Source organism: Sabethes cyaneus, chromosome 3 (genome assembly GCF_943734655.1).
Source record: "Sabethes cyaneus chromosome 3, idSabCyanKW18_F2, whole genome shotgun sequence".
In the NCBI taxonomy this organism is placed as follows: domain Eukaryota; kingdom Metazoa; phylum Arthropoda; class Insecta; order Diptera; family Culicidae; genus Sabethes; species Sabethes cyaneus.
This window is the reverse complement of record NC_071355.1, coordinates 177,914,796-177,937,925: the sequence shown is the minus strand read 5'-3', so window position 1 is coordinate 177,937,925 and position 23,130 is coordinate 177,914,796. Positions and strand designations below refer to the sequence as shown.

Below are 23,130 nucleotides of genomic sequence, written 5' to 3'. Positions count from 1 at the left end.
AAATTCCCGCTCTTATTTCTTCATGCACTGCAACGAGTTTTTGCGACTGTGAGTTTAGCTAACAGCTATAGTCGTCGCCCATCGTTCGTCATTGCAGCCCGATCTGCTGATACCGATTATTCACGACGGCTCGTGTTCCCACCCGTGATTAAAATCGAGGGCGAAAATGAAGAAGAAGAAGAAAAAGAAAAAGTAATGCAAAATTTGTATCCCAGTGCGCAACGAGCCTCACGGGCAGCTGATTCCCCACGAATTTTTTGGCTCGGGAATAAGCTATGCATAAAGACGATGTAAGGATATGCGTGCGCAAGGTTGTGGGTAGCAGAATGTCTGCACACTGCACCGGCGGCTGTTTCTTTTACGCCTGCGTGTGTGGCGTAAGCGTTGAATGCTATGTTTCTCATACTCTTTCGCGTGTGAGCAGGCATGGTAGACTTCTCGATCGATTCGCAACATTGTTGGTTTGCTCTATGGAAATCCCTATAACGGAAACAAAACAAAGCTCTTTTTTACCATATATTCCTCTTCGGTGGAACCCCTCTCTTTTCTCAATGTCACTTGCACAACTGCTAAATATTTAACTTTTTTTGAAACTGTAGGGTCTCCTGGCGAACGAGGGGTCACTGTTTCAAGGTACTAAAAATGTGATTCTCATTTTTTAACCGTTTTTAACTAATCAAGTATAACAGTTCTGATTTTTGAAGATCTAGTGTCAGTACTGGCCTCGTTTCAACGAGAATTACTCATATGAATATGAAGAGTTGATCGAAAAGTTGGTATAAGCAGATTATAAGCAGCTCTTTTGCCAAATAGTTGTGTAGTCATTCTAATGTTTATGTATATGTATTATATATACTAACTGTCACCTAGATTCACTTAGAAAAATGACACTTGTTCAATACAATCTAATATTCACCAGAAAATTTCAGCCTAATTGCAAAGTAGCAAACAGACGACATTTCAGCGATTATCCGTCGTACGGGTTGACATTGTTTGTCTCGATGTAGCCAATTCAATGTTATTGTCGCTATAAAAGTTTGCTAAAGTAATTGAATTAGTTCTAATTGGTATTGTGTTGCAACACTGTTATTGGACCAAACCACGGAATAGCATTCGGTGCATAGTTTCAAACAGGAAAAAACAAAACATTTTTATTATTGCTATAGCAAAACTCACCGCTTCATTGCCCGCCAAAACCCATAACATATAAGACGCTATGACTGACATCGTTTGATGCTTGCACTTTGTGTTGCATCATCGCCAGAGGCGAAAGACTTTTCTTTCTGCTCCAACCGGCGAAATATCGTTGCGACTGCCTCGTGCAGCTCGTATCATTATGCGTGCATACAATTGCAGCTGACTTGGCACTGGAACAAAGCAGATAAATGCTGCACATTATGCATTTTGCGCTCTCCGACTTTTTCGCAGCATTATGTGTAGCACTCTTGGCACACATTTTTCTCCGCTTCAGGGCCAATGCTGTGTTGTCAGATCAGTAACGTAAAAAGCAACCGAATATCCTTTCGAGTAAGAAATTATAGCCTGCTTGGCAAATGCTTTGTTCGAAATTCTTTTTATCACATTTTCCAATAAATTGGATGCGAATAACCGCGCAGAAAAAGTGATAACTTTTTGTAGCCCAGCCTTCCTTCAAACAATGACAAAACAAGACAGGGATAAAATTGTTGTTTGAGATTACAGTTCCCAGCTTTCAAGCGCAAATTTTGAGCATCATTCTTTATTCTACAAAAAAAGAACAATTATTGAGTGTCAGCCTGCTGTCGAAGCCGTAGAACAGCAAAAGCAAGTTGAGAAAAGTCCCTATAACAATCAAAACTTTTATTTACTCGCACCATGTGACTTTCCAATCCATGCTGCAAACAGTTGAAAAGTGCAAATAAAATGCCACCGTCAGACAGAAACCCTGCACAAGCTTTTCCTCCGTTTTTCACAGTCGTCCAAGTGCCCTCCGTTGTTTCGTTTTTCTCGTCCAGCGTGCATCAACAACTGTTATTGTCATAAATCTTTACCCAGTTCATAAGCAGCAGCAATAGCAGCGCGCACAAGTGGCATTCTACAATTTCCTCTTCAACTTCCACTATCGATTGTCGCATCATTGGCTCGAACACATATGCGCCGGTGGTCCAGTGTTTGAAACTTTACCCATTTGAAATGCCTATATTGATACTAAAGCACAACATCTGGGATGTTGGAACCAATATGTTTCGAATCCTGTGGAGACGACATTGAACCACTAACATCCACCCCGGTGCAGCCGGCGCAATCTGACGGAACGGAACTTACCTCATTGGCAGCGTTGCTCGAGTAGCTCATGCGCTTCACCTTGCGATACGTATCGTCGTCAACAGCTTCCTTCAACGCTTGCTCCAAGGCCGTCTCTAAGCCACGAGCCTTCGGGTCGTTCTCCAACTCGGCATACCTGACGACAGAGAAGAACTTTACGTTAGAGTAGTGCAATCAATTACGCTAAACGGCAGGAGCACCGTCTGCGTTGTTTTGAGACGGACCAACATGCAATGCAATGATGGAGAGAACAGCGCAACAATTGGATCGGTTTTAAGATATGGATATACAGTTTATTGTAGGTGCCGATTGGTGCGACATTGTCGCTTGCAGTTTAAGTTTTGGAAAATTAAATTCCAATGCCTCGCAGTTGCAGTTCAAGTGAATCACAAAGCGCCTCCATCGATGCAAGACAATGGAGGCGCATGGTTATCTGTGTTTATTAGTTTGTACCCAAACTACATATTAAATTTAGAAATTCTGGTATGGAAAAAACAACTAGAAATAGAAGCCGCCATGAACCTTTTTTGTTTCTAGATTTATTTTTTTCAAAATTTAACTTACATTTAATTCAATGCAAATATTCGATATGTAATTTAATGATTACCTTTGGTCATTAGAACCGATTTTAATGTGAATGAGTGAGGGTAAAACTTCATTTATCCTAGTTGTGTCACCATTTTGAACATACTTGAAACTAAGGCAATATTGTGGTGATAAACTTTCTATTTTTGTTCCAATATTGTTCAATTCAATGAGAACGCATTCCCATTTATTCTTTGCTGTGCTGCTGAAAACTGTGAAAACGAAAATTTCCGATAAATGAATAAACAAACGCTCACATTTCCTATCCCGTTACGCTGTTATTATCTAGCAGACGTGGTAACACAACTCGGTGCTTTGAGAAACTGGTAAACAGCTGTGCAAATATTTATTTAGTTTCAAATATGAATCTTCCACCATTTGCAGCGTCTGTCGCATGTATTTTTTTCGGAATACTCGACAGTCTCGAATAACGGTTTCTTTTATATGTAGTATATAAATTTTCCTTTTCCCAGATTCACACGAGGCACCAAGCGAGCAGCGAAAACAATAATGGTATCAGAAAAATATTATTTCCATTTGACTTTCCTCTGAAAAAATAAATTTATCATACTTATGTCTGCTCTCCTACTCTGTCTATACGTCTTGCTAACCCTTTGGTTCACCATTCTGTAGGTAAATAGGTATATTCTCGTGATTCGCCGTGTGAAATTTAAAATTGCATATTGCAAATAGGTACGAGAAAGCATAAACCCAACAATTTGTCAGCTCACCGGAACACCGTGACATCTCTCACTTTTTCCTGGGGTACTTCTTTTGGAGTAGGCAGGTATTCCGGCTGGTGGTGGTACGAAGCAACAATTTCGTGCTTTGCGGTTGTCTATCGAGAAGAAAAGTATGACAGCAAAAAAAAAATAAACGAATTTCCGCTCCTGGACATTGAAACCATCTCCAGGGGATTTAATTTCACCCGAACCGTTGCCGAATTTATTGATACGGTTCAGTGATTTAGCTATGAAATTGAATATCGGGAGGAACGACACTCGGGCTAAGACGAACACCCCGGTACGATGGAGCAGAATAAATTGGATTTGAATTTCAGCACTGGTTGAGAGTAAGTTTTTTGCTAGACTCACTCTATCGGGCCATGCAAATATTGCATTTTACTTTCGGTTGCTATATCTGTTTAAAAGTAGCAAACATGTAGTATGTTGAGGATTAGTTCCAGCTGAAAAATTGTGCATGGGAATTTGTTTTATCTACAAAATCCATTATCGGCATAATTGAAACCCTGGACTACTATTTTTCCTGATAAAGATTTTTCTGTTGAATCTCAAAAACAATCTATTTGGCGTTATATGTTTGAATGTGACGTGCTGTTGGTGAACAGAATTTAATGAATTCCGAGCAAAAAATTATAAAAGTCTTCAGCACCGCAAATTCATAAAACTTATTCACTCTCCCCTGTACCATCTGACAGTTGAATCTATGGAATTCCCGTGTCTACATACCAGAATTGGATCGACTCGAACTGGCAACTGGCACACATTTATTTTCTGGGTTTCCGTACCATTTCGGTTGCGGTGAATCATTTATGTACTCAAATTTATCTTTTGTCATTTTACTCTCTACAGTCACGTTCAAGCACAGGAGAGAACCTTCGAAATTGGCATAATTAACTAAAGTCAACCTGGCTTCATCACCTGAAATGTGCGGCAATGATGCGATGGGTGCATTCATGTTTCTACAGGTGAAAGGTGTCGGCAAGTCTCACCTACCACATGCTGGTTGCGGCAAAGACAGGCAGGCAAGCAGGCAGGCAAGCAGGCAGCACATGGGACGGGTGTGAAAAGCACTTCGAGCTCGAGCTTGCACGGAAGACTACGGGCTGAAGGTGTACGTCTCGAGGACTGATACCTATTAGTATCTAGTTGTAGATCACTGGCGTTGGAAATCTTTCACCGCATCTTTCTCACTATCGCTACTGGAACCGGGTGTTGTCATCGTCGTCATCTTTGGCTCCGACTCCGAGTCTGCCATGGCACTACTGATGCTGTCTGTGGTGTACTTGCCTGTCAACTAGCATAACAAGCTCAGCACTGACATCATCACGTGATGAGAAGCAATTTTTCACATTTTGCGCGCTACCGTGGTCTTAGGTTCTTGGTAATAGCCCATGATAATGTACGTCACGGTAGTGCTGTGTTGGTAGTCAACAGTGCTTCGACTACGACACCAGAGCGTAAGAAAGCGCATCGGAACTGCTGGAAAGCTGCCACCTTCATATTGTACTACCCGGGATAGGAATGGTGAACACAAGCGGAAGCTTGATTATTATTTGAGTGATTGTAAGTGTCATACTCCGTGCATACAGGATACGTTCGTTGTCGGCTGAATGCATTTCCTTTAATTAGGGATTAATTGCAGTGAAAAATTACTCTGTTCGCGTTGTATAATATTGCAGCGTGTTTATGTGCGAAAAATGTATTTTAAACGCCCATAATTTTGAATCTTAAAGAAATTTATTCAAGCTGCTAAACTATTCCGTTTGTCAACATGTGCTGGAAAAACTGAGGATCACATTGGAGAGGTAAATAAATATTGGCACTGCTGTTACCTTTATTTTCCATGCTCTAAGTGACCTGTCCAGTGTCCACACAACGCACAGTGCACTACACCTTGGACAAAATAGTTATACCGTACGTTTCCGTACTGGAAAGACACATGAACAGAACGAAACAACTGTACAACGCACTTGTAAATTGAGGCCACTCATTTCAATATTAAAATATAATAACGTTCACTTTCTCCAGGGGGTATTTGAACTGGAAATTCTTAACTCTTGCAAGCACAACATAAACGCTAAGTCGTAATTCCAGAAGCAATAGGCTATTAAGATGAGTATAAATTGATATTTTATATATTTGACTGTCTAGTTTAAAATATTTGTACTTCTCCAAGGAACTATTTCCATTTCATAAAAATTTACAAGTGAGAAAAAACCCATCCAGTTGGAACCAGCTTCTAGCATTATTTATAATGTATTGGCATTTATACCAAACAAAACAAGACCACGTTTGTCCAGTGAACCAATACACTCATCGCACTATGCAGCATGGTTCCATATGGTAGCAGGACACATAATAAGCTGAACGATTACGTGACTAATACGCTGTGACTTCGGAGTTTAGTCTGTCCGTTGCGAAAGCGAACGGTAATCTGACAGCATGCACACTTCAGTTGAGTCCTTTACTCGCCGGAAGGCGGCAAATTTATGTTCCAGCATATCTCACAGCGCTGAATGTACTGGGGAAACAAGCTTCCACGCAATACGAACAATAGCCTAACTAACTTCGAAGTGTTCTTATTCAACAGAAAACGAAACCGCTTGAATATTTTTCTGTTTTATTTGTTTGCTGTTATCTACTGGGCAAATTTTGCAGTTTACATCCACGATATATCCAACGAAAGATTAGATAGTTGTGCTCAATACTATGAAACTTAAAAATCTTTTATCTTCTATTTTTTGTACAAAATTAATTGTCTGTGGCCGCTATCCCGAGCAGGAGCGAAGAACAAAATGATATAAAAACAATATCAAACTGTGTTATAATGGTATATTTTGTTATTAAATAGATATGGAGATACATTGATAACACATTTTGTTTTTGAGTAGATATTTAAAACAGTTGGTTGTAAGATGAGGTTAATAACTGATTTGGTTATCATATTTTATTTTGGCCTTAAAATGACATTCGATATGTTTCATACATTTTTTTGACGTAGGACTACGTCTTACGGCAAGTTTTGAGATAGGGTGTCATTCCAAAAAATCGAAAAATGCGAGCGTCACGAAAAATGAAAGATTTTGAACGCTAATAGCTCAGCGGTTTTCCGATCGATTTTCAATATTCTTACACCAAGCAAAGCAAAGCCATGGGTTTATACCGTCTTTAGACATTACCCTTCTTTATCGACAGACTTCGCAGCCGGCTGTTAGTGTACAGGAAAATTACGGGGCTTGTTGCACTGGCACTGTTGCACTCCTACTGACCGCCTAGCCGAGATTCGAACATACGACGACTGGCTTGTTAGACCAGCGTCGTACCTCGAAGCTAACTGGGCGACATTCTTACACCAATCGATCGGTAAATCTTCTAAGAATTGACCCTAATGAAGAAAAGTATGGATCCTTGATGTTGAACTATTGAAAAATTGAAAATAATGAACCTATGTTTTACCAGAATTCTCGCTTCGTGATTGGTTGGAAGATTCTTTACGATGATCTAAACCTATTCCAATTTGATATCTGTGCTTGGGAAGTACGCCAAAACAAGTGACAAAGTTTCCTCATTTCAACAAGATTTCTTAACACCGCGGTTAAACCTAGACCATTTTGATGTCCTTGCTTGGGAAGTATGCCAAAGAGAGTAACGAAGCCCCCTCGTGCCACAAAATTTTTACGAACGCGAATAAGCCTAGTCCAATTTGATGTCTGTGTTAGGAAAGTGTGCTGGAAAAAATGAAACAAGTTCGTTATCCCAACAGATCGCAAATTCTTTACTGCGAGACGATTAAACTTCGGCGAATTTGATATCTGTGTTGGAAAAATGTGCTACAGCTGTAATGTTCGGTTATAATACCACTCTGTATGAATACGCATACTTGCCGTTTCATTAGAAGTTTAGTGAAAAGATGTGCTGTCGATAAAATAGGATTGAATTGGTAAAATCCCTTCAACGTGGGGTACCATGGGTAATAAAGCAATCTTTAATTTCAGTAAGGTAGCAGGAAAGCAATAGTTTGTGTTCTTGATTTTGTTAAATTGTTTTCAAATGCACAATATTTTGAGAATTGAACGTATGCAATGTTAGTACTTTGATAAATATTACATACAACGCATGTAGCATGTATATATGTTGCATATAGCATGTATACATGAAGAATCGAATGATCACTAGAAAGAGACTTACGCAGTCCTGCGTCACCTATACATGCGGTCATGTCTTGTACACAACCCCTGATCTGATTTTTTATTGATTAAAGAGATTTTAAACTATAAATATTTTATAAAATGTTTTTTTAATATCTCATATACTACTGCATTTGTTATTCAGTACCTTAATAATACTAAAATATGTTATTCTAAACTCTGAATACAGTCATGTTATTGCTTTGTTATTCAAATAACACAAGTAGTTATTCTTTTGGCCTTAAAGGAGAAATATTTTGATATTATTTTTTGTTATTTTACCAACTATGTCAGCCAAAACAAGACCGAATTTTGATATGAGTTATTCGATTTCCAATAACACATTTTGATATTACTTTGCTCTTCGCTCCTGGTCGGGTATAGCCTAAACAACTCGGAAAATGAGTTAATACGGAGTATTAACGCCCCTAGCAAGAAACAGAAGTGAAAGCTCAAACAATGTAATGACCGAAAAGGGGTAACAAATTCCTTGTTGTGCATTGAAAATAATAGCGCATTATAAGAAGAGCAAGAATAGATTTGGCTTTCAGGATATTTTTGAGGGGGTTTAACCACTGAACGGCCATTCACCCCAATTTCACGATTAAGCTTTAAGTAAAAACGCTTAAAATGCTTAAATATTTACGCTTCCTAAAAAAATCTCAATTTGCTTAGTAAAAATCGTCTATACAAACACCATGAAGAACAACATGCACTGGATAGATCCTATGTTATTACCTTGAGGAACCCAAGAGAAATTGGTTATCTGAGAAGAGAAGCTTACAGCCCTGTTGCATCGGAGACGAGTGAATCTTACGATTTAAAGTCTCCGTTAACAAATAAAAACCAACCAACCAACCCTGTTGCATAAGTTGGAACTGAGCCGATCTGTAACGTTTTGAAATGCGTTTTTCATTGGTATTTTATAGTCTATTCCTTCTTTGGGTTGGGTAGAATTCCATACACCCAATTAGTTTTTTTGCACGGTTTATTTTTTCGATTATTAAGAACGGCGCAGCAAAGGGACTATTAATGTATTACTCAATACATTTGGGAGAGGCCCGACATTCGGCACGTAGTTTGTAAATGATCCCTCAGTTTCAAAAAAAAGTTGAATTTTGAGCAAACCTTGAGATCTATATCATGTGATATTTCATAAATTTGCCATGAAACAACTAACAAATGGCCCGATTCTGTAAAGAAGAAGAACAGGGCTTTCAAATGGAGTAAAAATTTTTTTGGCGGCCATCTTGGATTTTATCAAGAAATGGCCGTTTTCACCATGAGCCCCCCAACCGATTTTCATTTTAAACCACCATTGGAAAGCTGAGAAAAGATGCTATAAGAAACATTCATCAAATTACATAAGGGTCATTCCACGTCAAGTGTCCGAGTCACCTGTAATCGACCTTCTCGGATTTTCACCAAACTCGGCCAGATTGTTCGTTTTAGGTCAAGAAGCAAAAATCCCAAGTTTGGTGCCGTTTGGACTTTCCCTCGATTTTTGGGAACCCCCCCCCCTTTTATTAGAAAAAGCATCATTTTCGTCAAATTCGTTTATTTTCTTTTGCTTATATCTTCGTAAATATTCAATTTAGAAAAAAAACTATTCTACATTTTTATGGGAAATGATCTGAGGAATCCGAAAAAATATTAGTATTATACACTGTTTATGTGCTTTCACAACAGCGCAATGTTGCTTTAGATTAAACCAGAATAATTTTGCTTTGTTTTGTTATTTGCTTATTACTAGAAAATTTTATTTTGTTTATGATTTTACTTGGAAAATTGGGAATTGTTCGTTTCAAAACGCTATATCTCGAGAACGGGACGGTTTCATGGTTTTGAGTGATTCTTATGTAAAAACCCGAATTAATCCACATAGCGGCGTGACCTAGCCTTTCTACTGCCACAATAATCATTATTTAATTTCTCAGGAACATCTATAATTAACTTGACTATATTTTTAAATATCCGTTCCGTATTCCTCAAAATCCTTATTTGCCAGAAAAATTCACAACGTATTGCGTAGAATAATTATATTTTCTTTCCTTGAGTGCGTAAATACTTTAAGCGTCATTTATGTTATTTGATGAACACCTTATTTAGTTTTAGTTTAGTTATTTAGTTGGCCTTAACTTTCGGGTTTCAGAGCCACATACGAAACTTGTTTCGAACTGACAATATGAAATATGTGTTCATAGCAGATTTTTTGATAAAATGAAAATCAAAACTTAAGCTTCTTTTGAATGTACTTTCATGAAAAGATAGTCATTAACTTGATCACATCGTTTTTACAATGTTAGAGGGTTAGGAAAACAAGATGAGGTCGAAAAATAGTGCAAAAACTGCGCCATAAACATGCTTGAGAATGAGAAATATGATCAATATGATTTCCACTGCTTGTCATTTTTGATTTATTAATAAAATATGATACATGACATAAGACATCTGTCCTTTAAAATGTCACTAACGAAAACAAATCTTACAAAATTACTACCGTGCACCGTTTACTTCCTATTTTTCATATAATATTTCTAAGCTCTAGTATCTATGGATTGAAAAGAGCATCTATTAATGCGCAAAATTTGTATGAAATTTGTATAAATTTATTTGGAAAAATCAACTCACTAGTATTTTGATCCTATACACCACTATATGTACTTATATACTTAAATTAACTGCTTTTCTCCTCTTTTTGCTTTTCTTGTACAATTGTGAGTAACAGCAAGTGAAGAAAATGACTATTGAAATCTAAAAAAGAAAAGAAAAACTTTTCGATTGAATCCCACTATTTAATATTTATTTGCGACAGATACGTAGTTCGCCTACGACGTGCAGGCTTCATCAGTGTCTTATTTCAAAGCGTATACGTATCTGTCGCGAATAAATATTAAATAGTGGAATTTACTGCCCATGGATGCATAGTCGACGTAACGACCAGCACCATGATTGTTGAGAAAACGCATTTTTATCGTGAAATAAAGCCATATAATCTTTGCTATAAACTTTTTCAAACGAATAATTTGTCTATTTAGTAGAGTTTATTAATCAAAAGAGGACTGATGGGGTTTCATGATTCATTCCTCATTTATTGTGTTTAAAAAATGCGAACGCCAGTTTATGTGAATAAACAGACTTTTTTTTGAACGATTATTCCCATAACTTGGCGTCAAGCTACAAAAACAAATAGGTTACTTGATTGATTGATTATGCAGGAAATTACGTCAACCATTAGCATTACGTGAAACTAATAGCAGAGTAACTCAATTTTCCTAAATTTCTCGAATATTTTCGAACAAACATATGTTGTTTGAGTATTGGGCATGTGAACAACATAGTTAAGAGTGCGTAGGACCGAAAAAGTACATTTTGGTCATTTTGGTTTTTACGTCAACTATGCATCCATGGGCAGTTTAGTAGGTTAAAATTTTTTTTTCTTTTATTTCAGAGTTCGTATTCCACTAAGAGGCTTCAAAAACTTCAGACTATTGACATGTTTCTCACTTTTCTTGAATTTCATAGCAAATTGTCATCACATATATACATACATACATACATACATACATACATACATACATACATACATACATACATACATACATACATACATACATACATACATACATACATACATACATACATACATACATACATACATACATACATACATACATACATACATAAATACATACATACATACATACATACATACAAACATACATACATACATACATACATACATACATACATACATACATACATACATACATACGTACGTACATACATACATACATACATACATACATACATACATACATACATACATACATACATACATACATACATACATACATACATACATACATACATACATACATACATACATACATACATACATACATACATACATACATACATACATACATACATACATACATACATACATACATACATACATACATACATACATACATACATACATACATACATACATACATACATACATTGCACACATTGAATACAATCAACATTTGATTGATATGTTTTGATTTCACACGTTTTAACGGTTTAATATACGGTGCTTAAGTGTTAAAGTTTGAATAACTTTTGAATGAACCGTCCGATTTTCAATAACTCGGTTTCGTTTGATAGATCTCAGCAGTAATTTTCAAATAATAATAAAATGTGTGATGTTTTTCATTGAATTAATTCTTAAATGTTACAAAAATAGGTTTTAAATACTATTTTTTCACATTTCTTTATGTAACTTTCAAACTACAAGTCCAATCGTCATGAAATTTGAAAGTTAAGGGTTTGTAAGGCTCCTCTTTCATATGCAATCAATTTTGTTCAAATCGGTTAAGGGATCTATGAGATAATGAAGTCCCATATTTTTCGTATTTTTATACATAACTTTTGAACTAAAAGTCCGATCAGTATGAAATTCAATAGCGACCAATGGGACACCTAGACCTTTCATTTGACACTAAGAACATTAAAATCGGTCCAGCCATCTCCGAGAAAAGTGAGTGAGATTGAAAGCGTTACATACACACACACACACACACACACACACACACACACACACACACACACACATACATACACACACACAGAAAATGCTCAGTTTTCGAAACTGAGTCGAATGGTATATAACATTCGGCCCGCAGGACCTTCTTTCCATTTTCGGTTTTCCAAGTGATTTCTATACCTTTATACTATATATTTATATAGTAGAAAGGCAAAAAGTCTGAGGAATACGATGGTGTTGAAATTTTTGAGATCAAATTGTACTCATTGAGAGGAAAATGCAAATTTAGTTTTCAGATCGAAAATAAAAGCATTTGGCAGCACTGCCGCAAAAAACTAATATTTTTTTTGGATTCCTCAGATGATTTCCCATTAAAATGTAGGGAAGAGTTTTTTTCTAAATTGAATATTTACGAAGATATAAGCAAAAGAAAATAAGCGAATTTGACGAAAATGATGCTTTTTCTGCCGAGTTTGGCGAAAATCCGAGAAGGTCGATTACAAGTTTGTACTTTTTCTCGGTCACTTGACGTGGAATGACCCATAAGTAGTGGCAATAAATAAACGAAACAAATAATTATCTGTATCAAGGTTTACAACGCGCATATTCGGTTATATTCGGTGCGACCAAATCCAAGATGGCCGCCAAAAAAATGTTGTCCATTTGAAAGCCCTGTTCTTCTTCTTTACAGAACCGAGTCATTTGTAGCTTGTTTCATGGAAAATTTATGAAATATCACATGATATCTCAAGGTTTGCTCAAAATTCAATTTTTTTAAACCGTTAGACCGCCCCTTGGCAAACGAGGAGTCCACTATTTCGAAGCATCGAAAGTGTAATTCTTATTTTTTAACCATTTTCAAACAATTAAGCGCAAAAGTTCCAATATTTGAAGACCTCGTGTCAGTACGGGGCCACGTTTCAGCGAGAATTACTCATCCCAAGTAACAATTCTAAAGCCACTTGGTTTTACTTGAATTTTATAACGGTTTTATTGCGGTATTAATCAGCTTGTATTGTGGTATTGCGCAATACGAAGAGGATACGAGTCCAAACACACTTATAGCTAACTAGAAAACCATAATTAAACCGCTAATAAAGCAAATTTATTGTGGTTGCTTATATTACTACATTGAAACTTGTTGGCTGCACCACGTCTCTTATAAACTTACCATAGGTGTGGCGTGGCAATACAAAATGGCGCACCAATCAAAATTGATCTTATCACGGTTACTTGTCAAACAGCAATAAATCTGTTAGTTTTATTGAGCTATTGAAACGGTAACACCCTAACCAAACAGTTTTTTGCTGCTATTATGAAGAATACCAAAGTTCAACACCAAAATCATTTTTTTATGCGAAACCATATTGCCATATTCTAGTATTTTGTTTTAACTCGCAAACAACAGTTCATCAAAGCAAAGTGTTTTGCAGAAAGTTATTATCAATCGGTTTTCCTGTCAAAGGAAGCAACTAAAATGATTTTGCTAGAAATTGAGATTGACTAACTGAATATTTTCGATTTTTTAAAACAACCAGTTTTCGAAAATTGCAAAATTTCAGTGGCCCGCTGATTTTATCGACCTATCATATCAATATGCACGATGGAATTAAATGCGCACATGCTGCAAACCAATGAAATTGCTTAAAATTTAATAAATATTCTATGGGACATTTTATTCTGGTCGCTATAAACCAAATCGTTCAGAATGATATGTCAGTAAAACCTAAACTTTTCTGCTCACGGATATATTTTCAAGTTGGCAAAGCTAGTGAACTTATTTAGTTTTTGCCAGAAAAGCGAACAGCGAAAAGCTTTTTCAAATTATGTCGATGGCTGTCAAGCAGCGAAAGCTTAACCGGTTTTATTGCTGCTTTCAGCAGAGCGTGATACGACTACTTGAGCTTATAACCTGATTCTTATAGCGGTTATGAAAACATTCTGAGGAGTGGGCCACTTGGTCAGAAAGCAGTTTTATAGCGGTCATCAAAGTTCTGGTGGAGCTCATAGTTTTATTAGCGGTTTTATGTTATGAGTAGTGAGTAAGGCTTAGTGCGTAAGTAAGCAGTGAGTAGTGAGCAATGAGTAGTGAGTAGTGAGTAATGAGTAGTGATTAGTGAGTAACAGGTAGTGGGTTGAGGGTAGTGAGTAATAAATACACTGAAGTCGCTTTTTACGCGGTTTTTAATGCGACTATTTTTACGCGGTTTTCGGAATTCACGCGGTTTTCGGAATTTACGCGGTTTTTACGCGGTTTTTGGAATTTACGCGGTTTTTTTTTACGCGTTTTTCGGAATTTACGCGGTTTTGATTTACACGGGACGTATCCTGCGCGTAAAAAGCGACTTGAGTGTAGTGAGAAGTAACTAATGAACAACAAGAAGCGCGATGTTTAATACCACCTGGACTCATATTCGACCTCAGGTCTAATTAACCCCTTGTAACGGGTGGCAAGTAAAATTTTGGAATTTTTTCGCAGTCCTTATACTCAACAACAAACGAGCTCAGAGAGAAATGAGAGTATGTATGTGTTAGCTCTCTCTCTCTCCTTTTTGTTAATATTTTTTGTTTTGTTTATGCTTGCCCAGTTTTGCGAAAAATGGTGTCGAAACAAGAAGCATGTCGGGAGCGTGTTGTACACTTCTACGAACTGCAACAGAAATCTCGGCAAAAAGTATACGGTACAACATTTAAAAAGCAAATATGTTGCGGCTTCGACTGTTTACCATATCCTAAGATGCCCAACAATTATTCGCAAGCAAGGTAGTGGAAGACCAGCCAAAATTATGGACGCAGGAGGACATCGTTCTCTTTCTCGTTTCTTCGACAACAAGCCCTCTGGTTTGGCTATCAATTAAGATGACGAATGTTTGAAGAAAATTTTGATCACGTTTCTACAAAAACAGCATGCGGATGGACAATACGTGTTTTGGCCGGACAGAGCATCATCGCATTACGCCAAAAAAACACAAACACTTCAGAATACCCATTCGATCCCATTTGTACCCAAAAACCACAACCCGAAAAATCTGTCTCAGTGCGCCCAATCGAAGATTTTTTCGGGATTTTGAGTTCCTTGGCGTACAAAAATAACTGGAGAGTTACGAATTGCCAACAGTTGATTGGTAGAATCAAGAGATGCATTCGCAAAGTTGACCTGACGGCCGTACAACGCTCCTGTATCGACGTCAAACGAAAGCTTCGCCGAACACCATATTACGGACCGTTTTCAAATGTACACTAATTTTTTTCAACAATAAATAATGTATCTTTAATTTCGGTAAATCAGATCTTCTTCATGCATCTTTGTCTTTTTTGACAGCTTGAGAAATAAATTCCAAAATTTTAGTTGCCACCCGTTACATTCGGTTTCTCGTCCATTGTGTCTTTTGGCAGTATGACTTCCATCCTTCTGAATATCTATTATACCTTGCGTTCGTATGCCTAATATCCATTTAACTCGTGTCCCGTCCCCTTACCTTTTGATTTTGACGTGAAAATTGTGTCGAACGACACGAACCTTAAATGTGTTTTGAAACGCTATAGCGTACAACTTGTAATGCATGAAAGCGCTGATCTCATGGTAAATATTTTAAGGAGCATGTTGCTTATTTTGCTCAATTGCGATTGCTTGTTTAAATCGATGCTTGAGACGGACGTCATTTCAAAACCAATATGGCGGTTGATTGCTTTATGCTATCTTATCTAATTATGGACTCTTCTGCTCTTTGTACTCCGATTTGGCCGTTCCGTCTCAACTAAGCTAAATTCGAAAAGGTTATGTATAAGTTTAGATATAGAGCTTATTATAGAGCTTAGCATATTGCATGAAAATTACGCCTAACCCAAATTTTGGACCTCTTAATATTAATTTACCTTTTTTGAAATGGTTCACTTTAATAGCATATAAAATTATGATGGCTTGTAAATAATAAAATTTCTAGTCTGTCAATTTTTATGCTAATTTCAAAATTTACGCGTTTTATTACCTGGGTTTAATTTACGCGAAACCGTACGTTTGAAAAAAAAACTATAAAACATTGGCAGTCACTGATAATGATTCTGCACACGCATGGTGCCTGAAGTAATATAAATCGATTCAACATTCCCCTATATTTTTTTTCCGAGATGGATGTTTTGTATTTATTGTCGCATTACGTTATGCAGAAGATTGATAAGTGAACGTATTGCACAATACCAGAGAAAAACAGTTCCCGGAAACAAACATTGTCCCTTATTGCAAAGGCTGATAGATATGAGCAAACATTCGCCGAGGTACTTCCTACGCATAGCTAATCGAATCATTATATTTCCCTGGATAAATAAACAATAAAATCCGTGCATACTCACGTCGATATAATATCCGCTTCACCAGCTCCGGTTTGCTTCCTTCGGATAGTAGTCCGGTTCGCCGTCCGTGCTGTTCTTATGTCCGTCTCCCAGAATCTACAATGAAAAGCATAAAAAATAGCTTGAATGATTGAGCAGCACAGTGTACAGAAAAATAGGACACTTTCTGGGCCATATCTAACGTTGCCGCGCACCCACCCACACATATTTTCTTCGAATGATTGTTTGTCAGTTGCCGTCTGCTGCTTCAACGTGCGATGATGCAAAGAAAAGAAGAAAACACTGCAGCAGTGGAAAACGATCAACAGGTATTTTTCATTCCCGTTTCCTGTTTCCGAAGCCCAACTGAAGTTGGCAGCGAAAATGCAAAATGATTGGACAGTAGAAAGGGAGCACTGGCTGGTGGTTTATGGTTCAATAAGAATACCGTATTGAAATATTATTTCAATAAATCGATATCCCATCGGCAGATTCGCCATGAAAAGGATCGGAACAAACGGAGCCAGACATTTATATTCACCCCGGGTGTGCAAACTTTAGTAGATATGACCTTCGGTCTGTGCTGTGGATGCCTCCGCAATTTGATTCGAGCCCATATACATGAAAATACCATCTTGTTGTGTCTCAGCTGACGACTGGCAGCAGAGGATTTTATGACGCCAACACCTGGGGCTAAATGGATTCGCACTGGTGGCGCCGGCGGCGACTATTGCCAGTCGAAACATGACAGGCGTTGAGAAAAATGATTTTTTCGTCTTTACAAGAAGGATCTCCTCTTGGGAAGGAAATACCGAGTGTGACGACTGTGATACAAGTCATAAGGAACGATTTTTTTTTCAAATTCGAATGTGAAAGTAGCATCCTCTGTTTCGGGAAATTTCAAGAAAAAAAACAAATTTGGTTCGAGTAACCTATAGTTGTGCATTCGTAGAAAATCTCATGATAATGGAAGCACTCTTATTTCTCTTGGCTGCTGGCCAAACCTTTAAGCTTTTCAATCAAAAACAATTAAAATCATGCATAATGCTGGGGAAAAAACAATTAACAACAATTTTATACATTTATACACAACGCAAAATTTAACCACAAAATGAATAATAAATTATTCGTCAGATTGGTAGTCCAAGCTACGAGCAGCACCCCTTGCAGTGACTTTCAGTTCATCGTTTCGATCGGGAGACAAAAGTTTTCAAAATTTATAGCAACAGCAACAGTTGACACGGGTACCGGGCATTCGGAACAGAATGTGTTTTTTCAGGTGGATGGAAGCTACACCAAAAACTCATTTCTTGATTAACAGCTCTTTGGTCTCACTGACTGACGGCTAAAGCTTGAAATCTGACTCGATTCTGGTCGGAATGAGATTTCGCTTCAGTTGACAACGAAATGAAAGGAATATTTTAGGAATTTAAATCCGTCCAACCGGTTACGTTTTCCGGGCTGTGTTGATGCCGACAGGAAACTCGGTGATTTGATGCGGAACTGTGGTTTCGAGAATTGGACTGAAAGTATGCGCCCGCTCTGGTTACCTTCTTAGTTTGAGTTGCCATGGCGGAAGCTCTAATCGGATGGCGAAAGATGAAAGAGGCGCAGTTGGTGGTCGTTACTTTACGCAAAGTTGCTCTAATTTGTGGCACCAAATAAGGGAGGAGAAGTAATTCCGTAGGGGCACACCACTGATTAAAACGAACTGACAGATGAATTTCGTTGGTGGTAAACTTCTATTACAGCTTGTATACCGAGGATTTCACCAAAGGTGTTTATGGCACAGTAATAAAGCATGGGTTGCGGTAGCAAGACCAATCATATTTTATTGAATTGAGTTGAGGTGACATCAGTTTGTGCCCAGTCATGTGGTATTCTGAATGACACTTATACAGATTATTTCGTACTATATAAACAAAACATTATTCGTGTGTTTCCTTAACTAACCTTTAAATAAACGCCGATCATCTTTCTCAACCGAAAAGCACCACCGGCAGGAGAAGCATTTGAATTTCTACCAATTTTGTTCGCTTTTTTTGCGAGCTTTGCCGAGTGCGCAATTTCGCGGATCGTGCCATCATCCGCAGGCACAATTTACCTTTCCATGACGCTGCTAATATGGTTTGCGAACGTTCCCGGCAGCCAACCCTCGCAAATCGTACCTTATCCTATTTAACTCCGAGTACTGCAACATTGTTTCGCAAGCAGCTTTCGCATACTTTGAAGAGTTTCCGAAGAAATTATGATTGATCATATTAGCGAAGGTCTGCGCCATAGAGGCAGAGAGAAGTTATTTTGTACGTTGATCTAATTTTAAACGGCGTTTTTGATATTACGAGCGCTCTTTGTTAAATCTACTTTGCGTACTCATCGTCTGCGCTGCAAACGAAACTTGACTGTCTGGTTCTGTTCGTTTGAATATCGTCTACCGTGAGGAGATTCATTGGAAAAGCATGGGAAAAATGTTCCGGAACTTTTGCTTTACTTATATGCACCGCTAATTTAACAACTAGTAATGTTGCATTTTTTTTTGTATACCTACTTTTCGATGAACCTGCTACTGTAGAAACGTGTATAACTCGTTGCTTTTGTTGAAACTGTGTGCATATGGAATTTTTTAATAAATGATGCTTTCGATAGGAGCTGAATCAGCTGAATATCACGCTAGGAATCAGAACGCGAACAGAACATGTTTGTCTGGTATACGCGCGGAGCTGGTATAGCTTTTTCCTTTTTTTTTTGTAACAATGGAACGTAAAATCTCGATTTATTACTTAATAAACTATTACAGAAAAATTTGCCATGATTTACCGCCCAGTTAGCTTCGAAGTACGATGCTCGTCCCACTAGGCGGTGCTATTAGATAGAGTCAGTAGGAATTTTGCACTAGCCCCGTAACTGTCCTGTACTCTAACGGCCGACCACGAAATCTGAACGGTCAAGTCTTGGAAAGACGTTTAAGCCCAAGGCTGTGCCGCGATTTAAGATATGTGCAATCTCAGAATCTAATGAAACTTTAAAGAAGAAAAAATGTTCTTTAAAGAAAGAAAAATTTAACTAACAAACAACTGTAGATATTTTCCCCCAATCTCCGGCTCTGAATTAAAACTAATTTAACTGTCTCATGCAACTAAAGGTGGCCTCCGCATTTAGTGCTCAGAACACATAACAATATTCTGTCCATGCGTTCAAGAGTTATCATCACTCAAAATTAAAAATTCTGGAAAATGACGTCAAAACTATCGACAATATATACCTCGCAACAAAGCTACTCTCGTTGGTTAAACATTCCGCAATTAGACAACTCGCAAGTTGTCGTGAACTATGCGTGGCTACTCGAGGGAGTCCTATCCAGGTAACCAATAAGCATTACCAACGCCATTCAAGTGCAAGCCAATAAGCACTTAAGGCATCTTAAATGCTACTTGAAAACTACTTTGGAAAAATATTTGGCTACTTTACTGCTAATCCTCTTATAGTGCTGAAAATGCTTATTTGCAACTGATTACCGACAAGAATTACCGAGCATATCCGGTTTCGGCAATTCAAAGACAATCGCGCAAAAAACTTACCGAGGAGGGTGGTCAGTCTATCCCCTGGAACGACAACTCCATCAGCTACGAGTTTGCCGAGCATCGAAGTAGAAGAACTACTGGTTTGCCAGGACGCACGCAACGAGGCATAATGGTGTAGTGAATATCAGAGATCTCCACGGCTGACGGTTACCCGCCATGGCTTTTATCTATCGCCAGGACAGGTTCTCGCCTACAGCCCTGATGTCGTCGGCTAAGCTGCGTAGGTATAGGCGTCTAGGTCTGCCTCTTCTACGCTGTCCTTGGAGATTCCAGTCGAGTGCTTCTCTGCAGACCTCGCTCATTTCCTGAAGGTGTGTCCAATCCACTTTGACCTAGGTGTCGTATCCAGATGTAGAACCACACATCTGTTCTTCTCAAAAATCGCACACAGAATGATCTCTCTCATTTTTCTAATGTTCCTCGACCTTACGGGATATGTTTCCCACACGTCAAAGAATTCTTTTCATAGTTGCCTTACATAACGTCTAAATTAGTTAGCGTTTGAGCAGGGCTAACGTATAAATTTATCATTTTCATCATATCTTTAAATTAATGAGTGAAGACGTTTTATAATTCATACATCAAATTCCACCACGTCCCTGATATTCACTACAAATAGGAGCTCCTTCTGACCCCGTAACAACCTCGTCTTGTTCCTCAGTTATCTTTACAAACAACGCTTGTTTATGTGATTGCTGCCATCTCAGTCGTCCTGGTCCTGTTCACGGTGGCTTGGAAGGAGTCTCCCAGCCTGTACTTCCAGGCAAGTATACAAACTTTTCTCTCGTCGATGAATTCAAAATTTTTAGCTTCGTTCCGTCTACAAGTCCGTACAATAAACAATTAGTGGATCCTGATCGCAACGAGCATCCTCTTCGTCCTACTATATAACCGGGCCGCACTCTGGACAGCACCATGGAAGCTCCCGGCCTTCCCAACCCAGTCGAGCTAATTGCAGCCTGCGCTTTTCACAGTCGGCCCGGTCCTGCGGTTGGTTGTGGTGTAGGAGTCTTCCAATCCGTAGCTTCAGGCGAGTACGCTTGCAACTCAAGTAATGAACTTCCGGTACCTAATACTCCGATTTTTAGGTTGTCCAATATGCAATCAAGGCCGGACCTTGCGTGCGGTGATGCCAATGACGATATGCTCATCTACAACCAAAAAGCTGGAGGGATGAACTGCGACGTGAACGAGTAACTCCTGGCTGCATCTGATGGCTGCTACGACTACGATTTCATTGTTCTAACCGAAACCTGGCTCGATTCTCGAACTCTCTCGTGTCAGGTGTTTGGTCCTGAATATGAAGTTTTTCGATGCGACCGTGGGCCCAGAAATAGTCGGAAGTTAATGGGCGGTGGCGTGCTTGTCGCGGTTAATCAGAGACTGAAAGCAAAACTGATCGAAAATGATCAATGGAGCAGTATTGAGCTAGTGTTGGTGTGTATCGAGTTCACTAACTGCAGGTTGTTTCTGAGTGGAATTTACATTCCCCCCGATCGAGTTCGAGACGAAGGGCTGATCGACGTTCACTCCCGCTCGGTAATGTCAGTGATCGATTAGGCAACAGCAACCGACGAGCTCATTATTATCGGTGATTTGAACCTACCAGGACTTTTATGGCAACCATCCAGTAATGATTTTCTCCATCCGGATCCCAATCACTCCACTGTGCACAGTGCAGCATTACGGCTTATAGACTACTACAGTTCTGTCATTTTGCGACAGATCAAACACGTGACCAACGAGAACATTCTCTGTCTGAATTTCTGCTTCACCAGCGCACAGGATGTTGCTCCAGTGGTTTCGCTCGCTCCGTCGCCACTAGTTAAGCAAGTGAGGCATCACCCTCCACTAGTGCTTACCCTCAGCAATTACCACTCGAATCTAACGAAAACTATCCCCTCTGTTTCGTATGACTTTCGAAAAGCTGATCACCGAAGCATTGCCGAATTCTTCGCCACTATCAACTGGTTTGATGTTCTCGACGGAAACGATGCCGACAACGCCGCCTTGACTCTTTCGCACATAATTGTGCACGCAAACGATCGTCACGTACCCAAAGGTAGTACATTCGTCAAACAGCAAGCCCTGATTGACCCGCGAGCTTCGCATGTTGAAGACTGAAAAAAGGGCTGCACTTTGGATATATTCCAAGTTTCGTACCCGGTCAATGCGTGATCAATACATAAAGTTAAACACTGTATACAAAAGAACCAGTCAGACAGCTTTAGACGACACCTGCAGAGAATCCAGCGCAATCTGAAAGTGAAACCAAAAACGTTCTTGAAGTATGTTAGCGATCAGCGCAAGGAATCGGGTCTTCCATCAACTATGATCCTCAATGGACAGGTTGCTTCGGAGCCCCAGTATGTCTGCCAGCTCTTTGCCGATAAATTCGCCAGAACCTTTTGCGACGAAATCATCCCGGATGAACAAATCTCCCAAGCTACTTGCAATATTCCGCTAGTGACTATGAATACTCTGTGTACGCTCAACATCGACGAAGAAATGATCTCTCGAGCAGCATCAACGTTAAAATCATCGATGTTGCCGAAATTTGTCTGCGGTGTTTGACAAAATCAATCATGCTATCGCGATTGCTAAATTGGAAAGATTCGGTATCAGCGGCAGTATGTTGCGTTGGTTCAGTTCGTACCTCGTAGGTCTCCAACTGATTGCAACGGTTGCAGGTTTTCAATCAAATGCGTTTCCGGCCTCATCTGGAATCCCACAAGGTAGTCATTTGGGACCGTTAATCTTCCTATTGTACTTCAATGATGTCAACTATGTACCCAGAGGTCCACGTTTATCCTTCGTCGACGATTTGAAGATGTACTTGAAGATACATTCCAAGGACGATACAATTT

General features: G+C 38.7%; 1 protein-coding gene across 1 annotated transcript in view; it reads right to left on the bottom strand.

The window, feature by feature from the left end:
* Positions 1-23,130, bottom strand: part of LOC128743661 (uncharacterized) — an 88,653-nt gene that overhangs the window by 7,550 nt on the left and 57,973 nt on the right. The window contains exons 10-11 of the mRNA XM_053840280.1: positions 16,704-16,799; positions 2,305-2,440 (exon numbers count right to left, since the gene is read on the bottom strand). Of these exons, the coding sequence (XP_053696255.1) occupies positions 2,305-2,440; positions 16,704-16,799 (232 nt within the window). The remainder of the gene's footprint in view (positions 1-2,304; positions 2,441-16,703; positions 16,800-23,130) is intronic.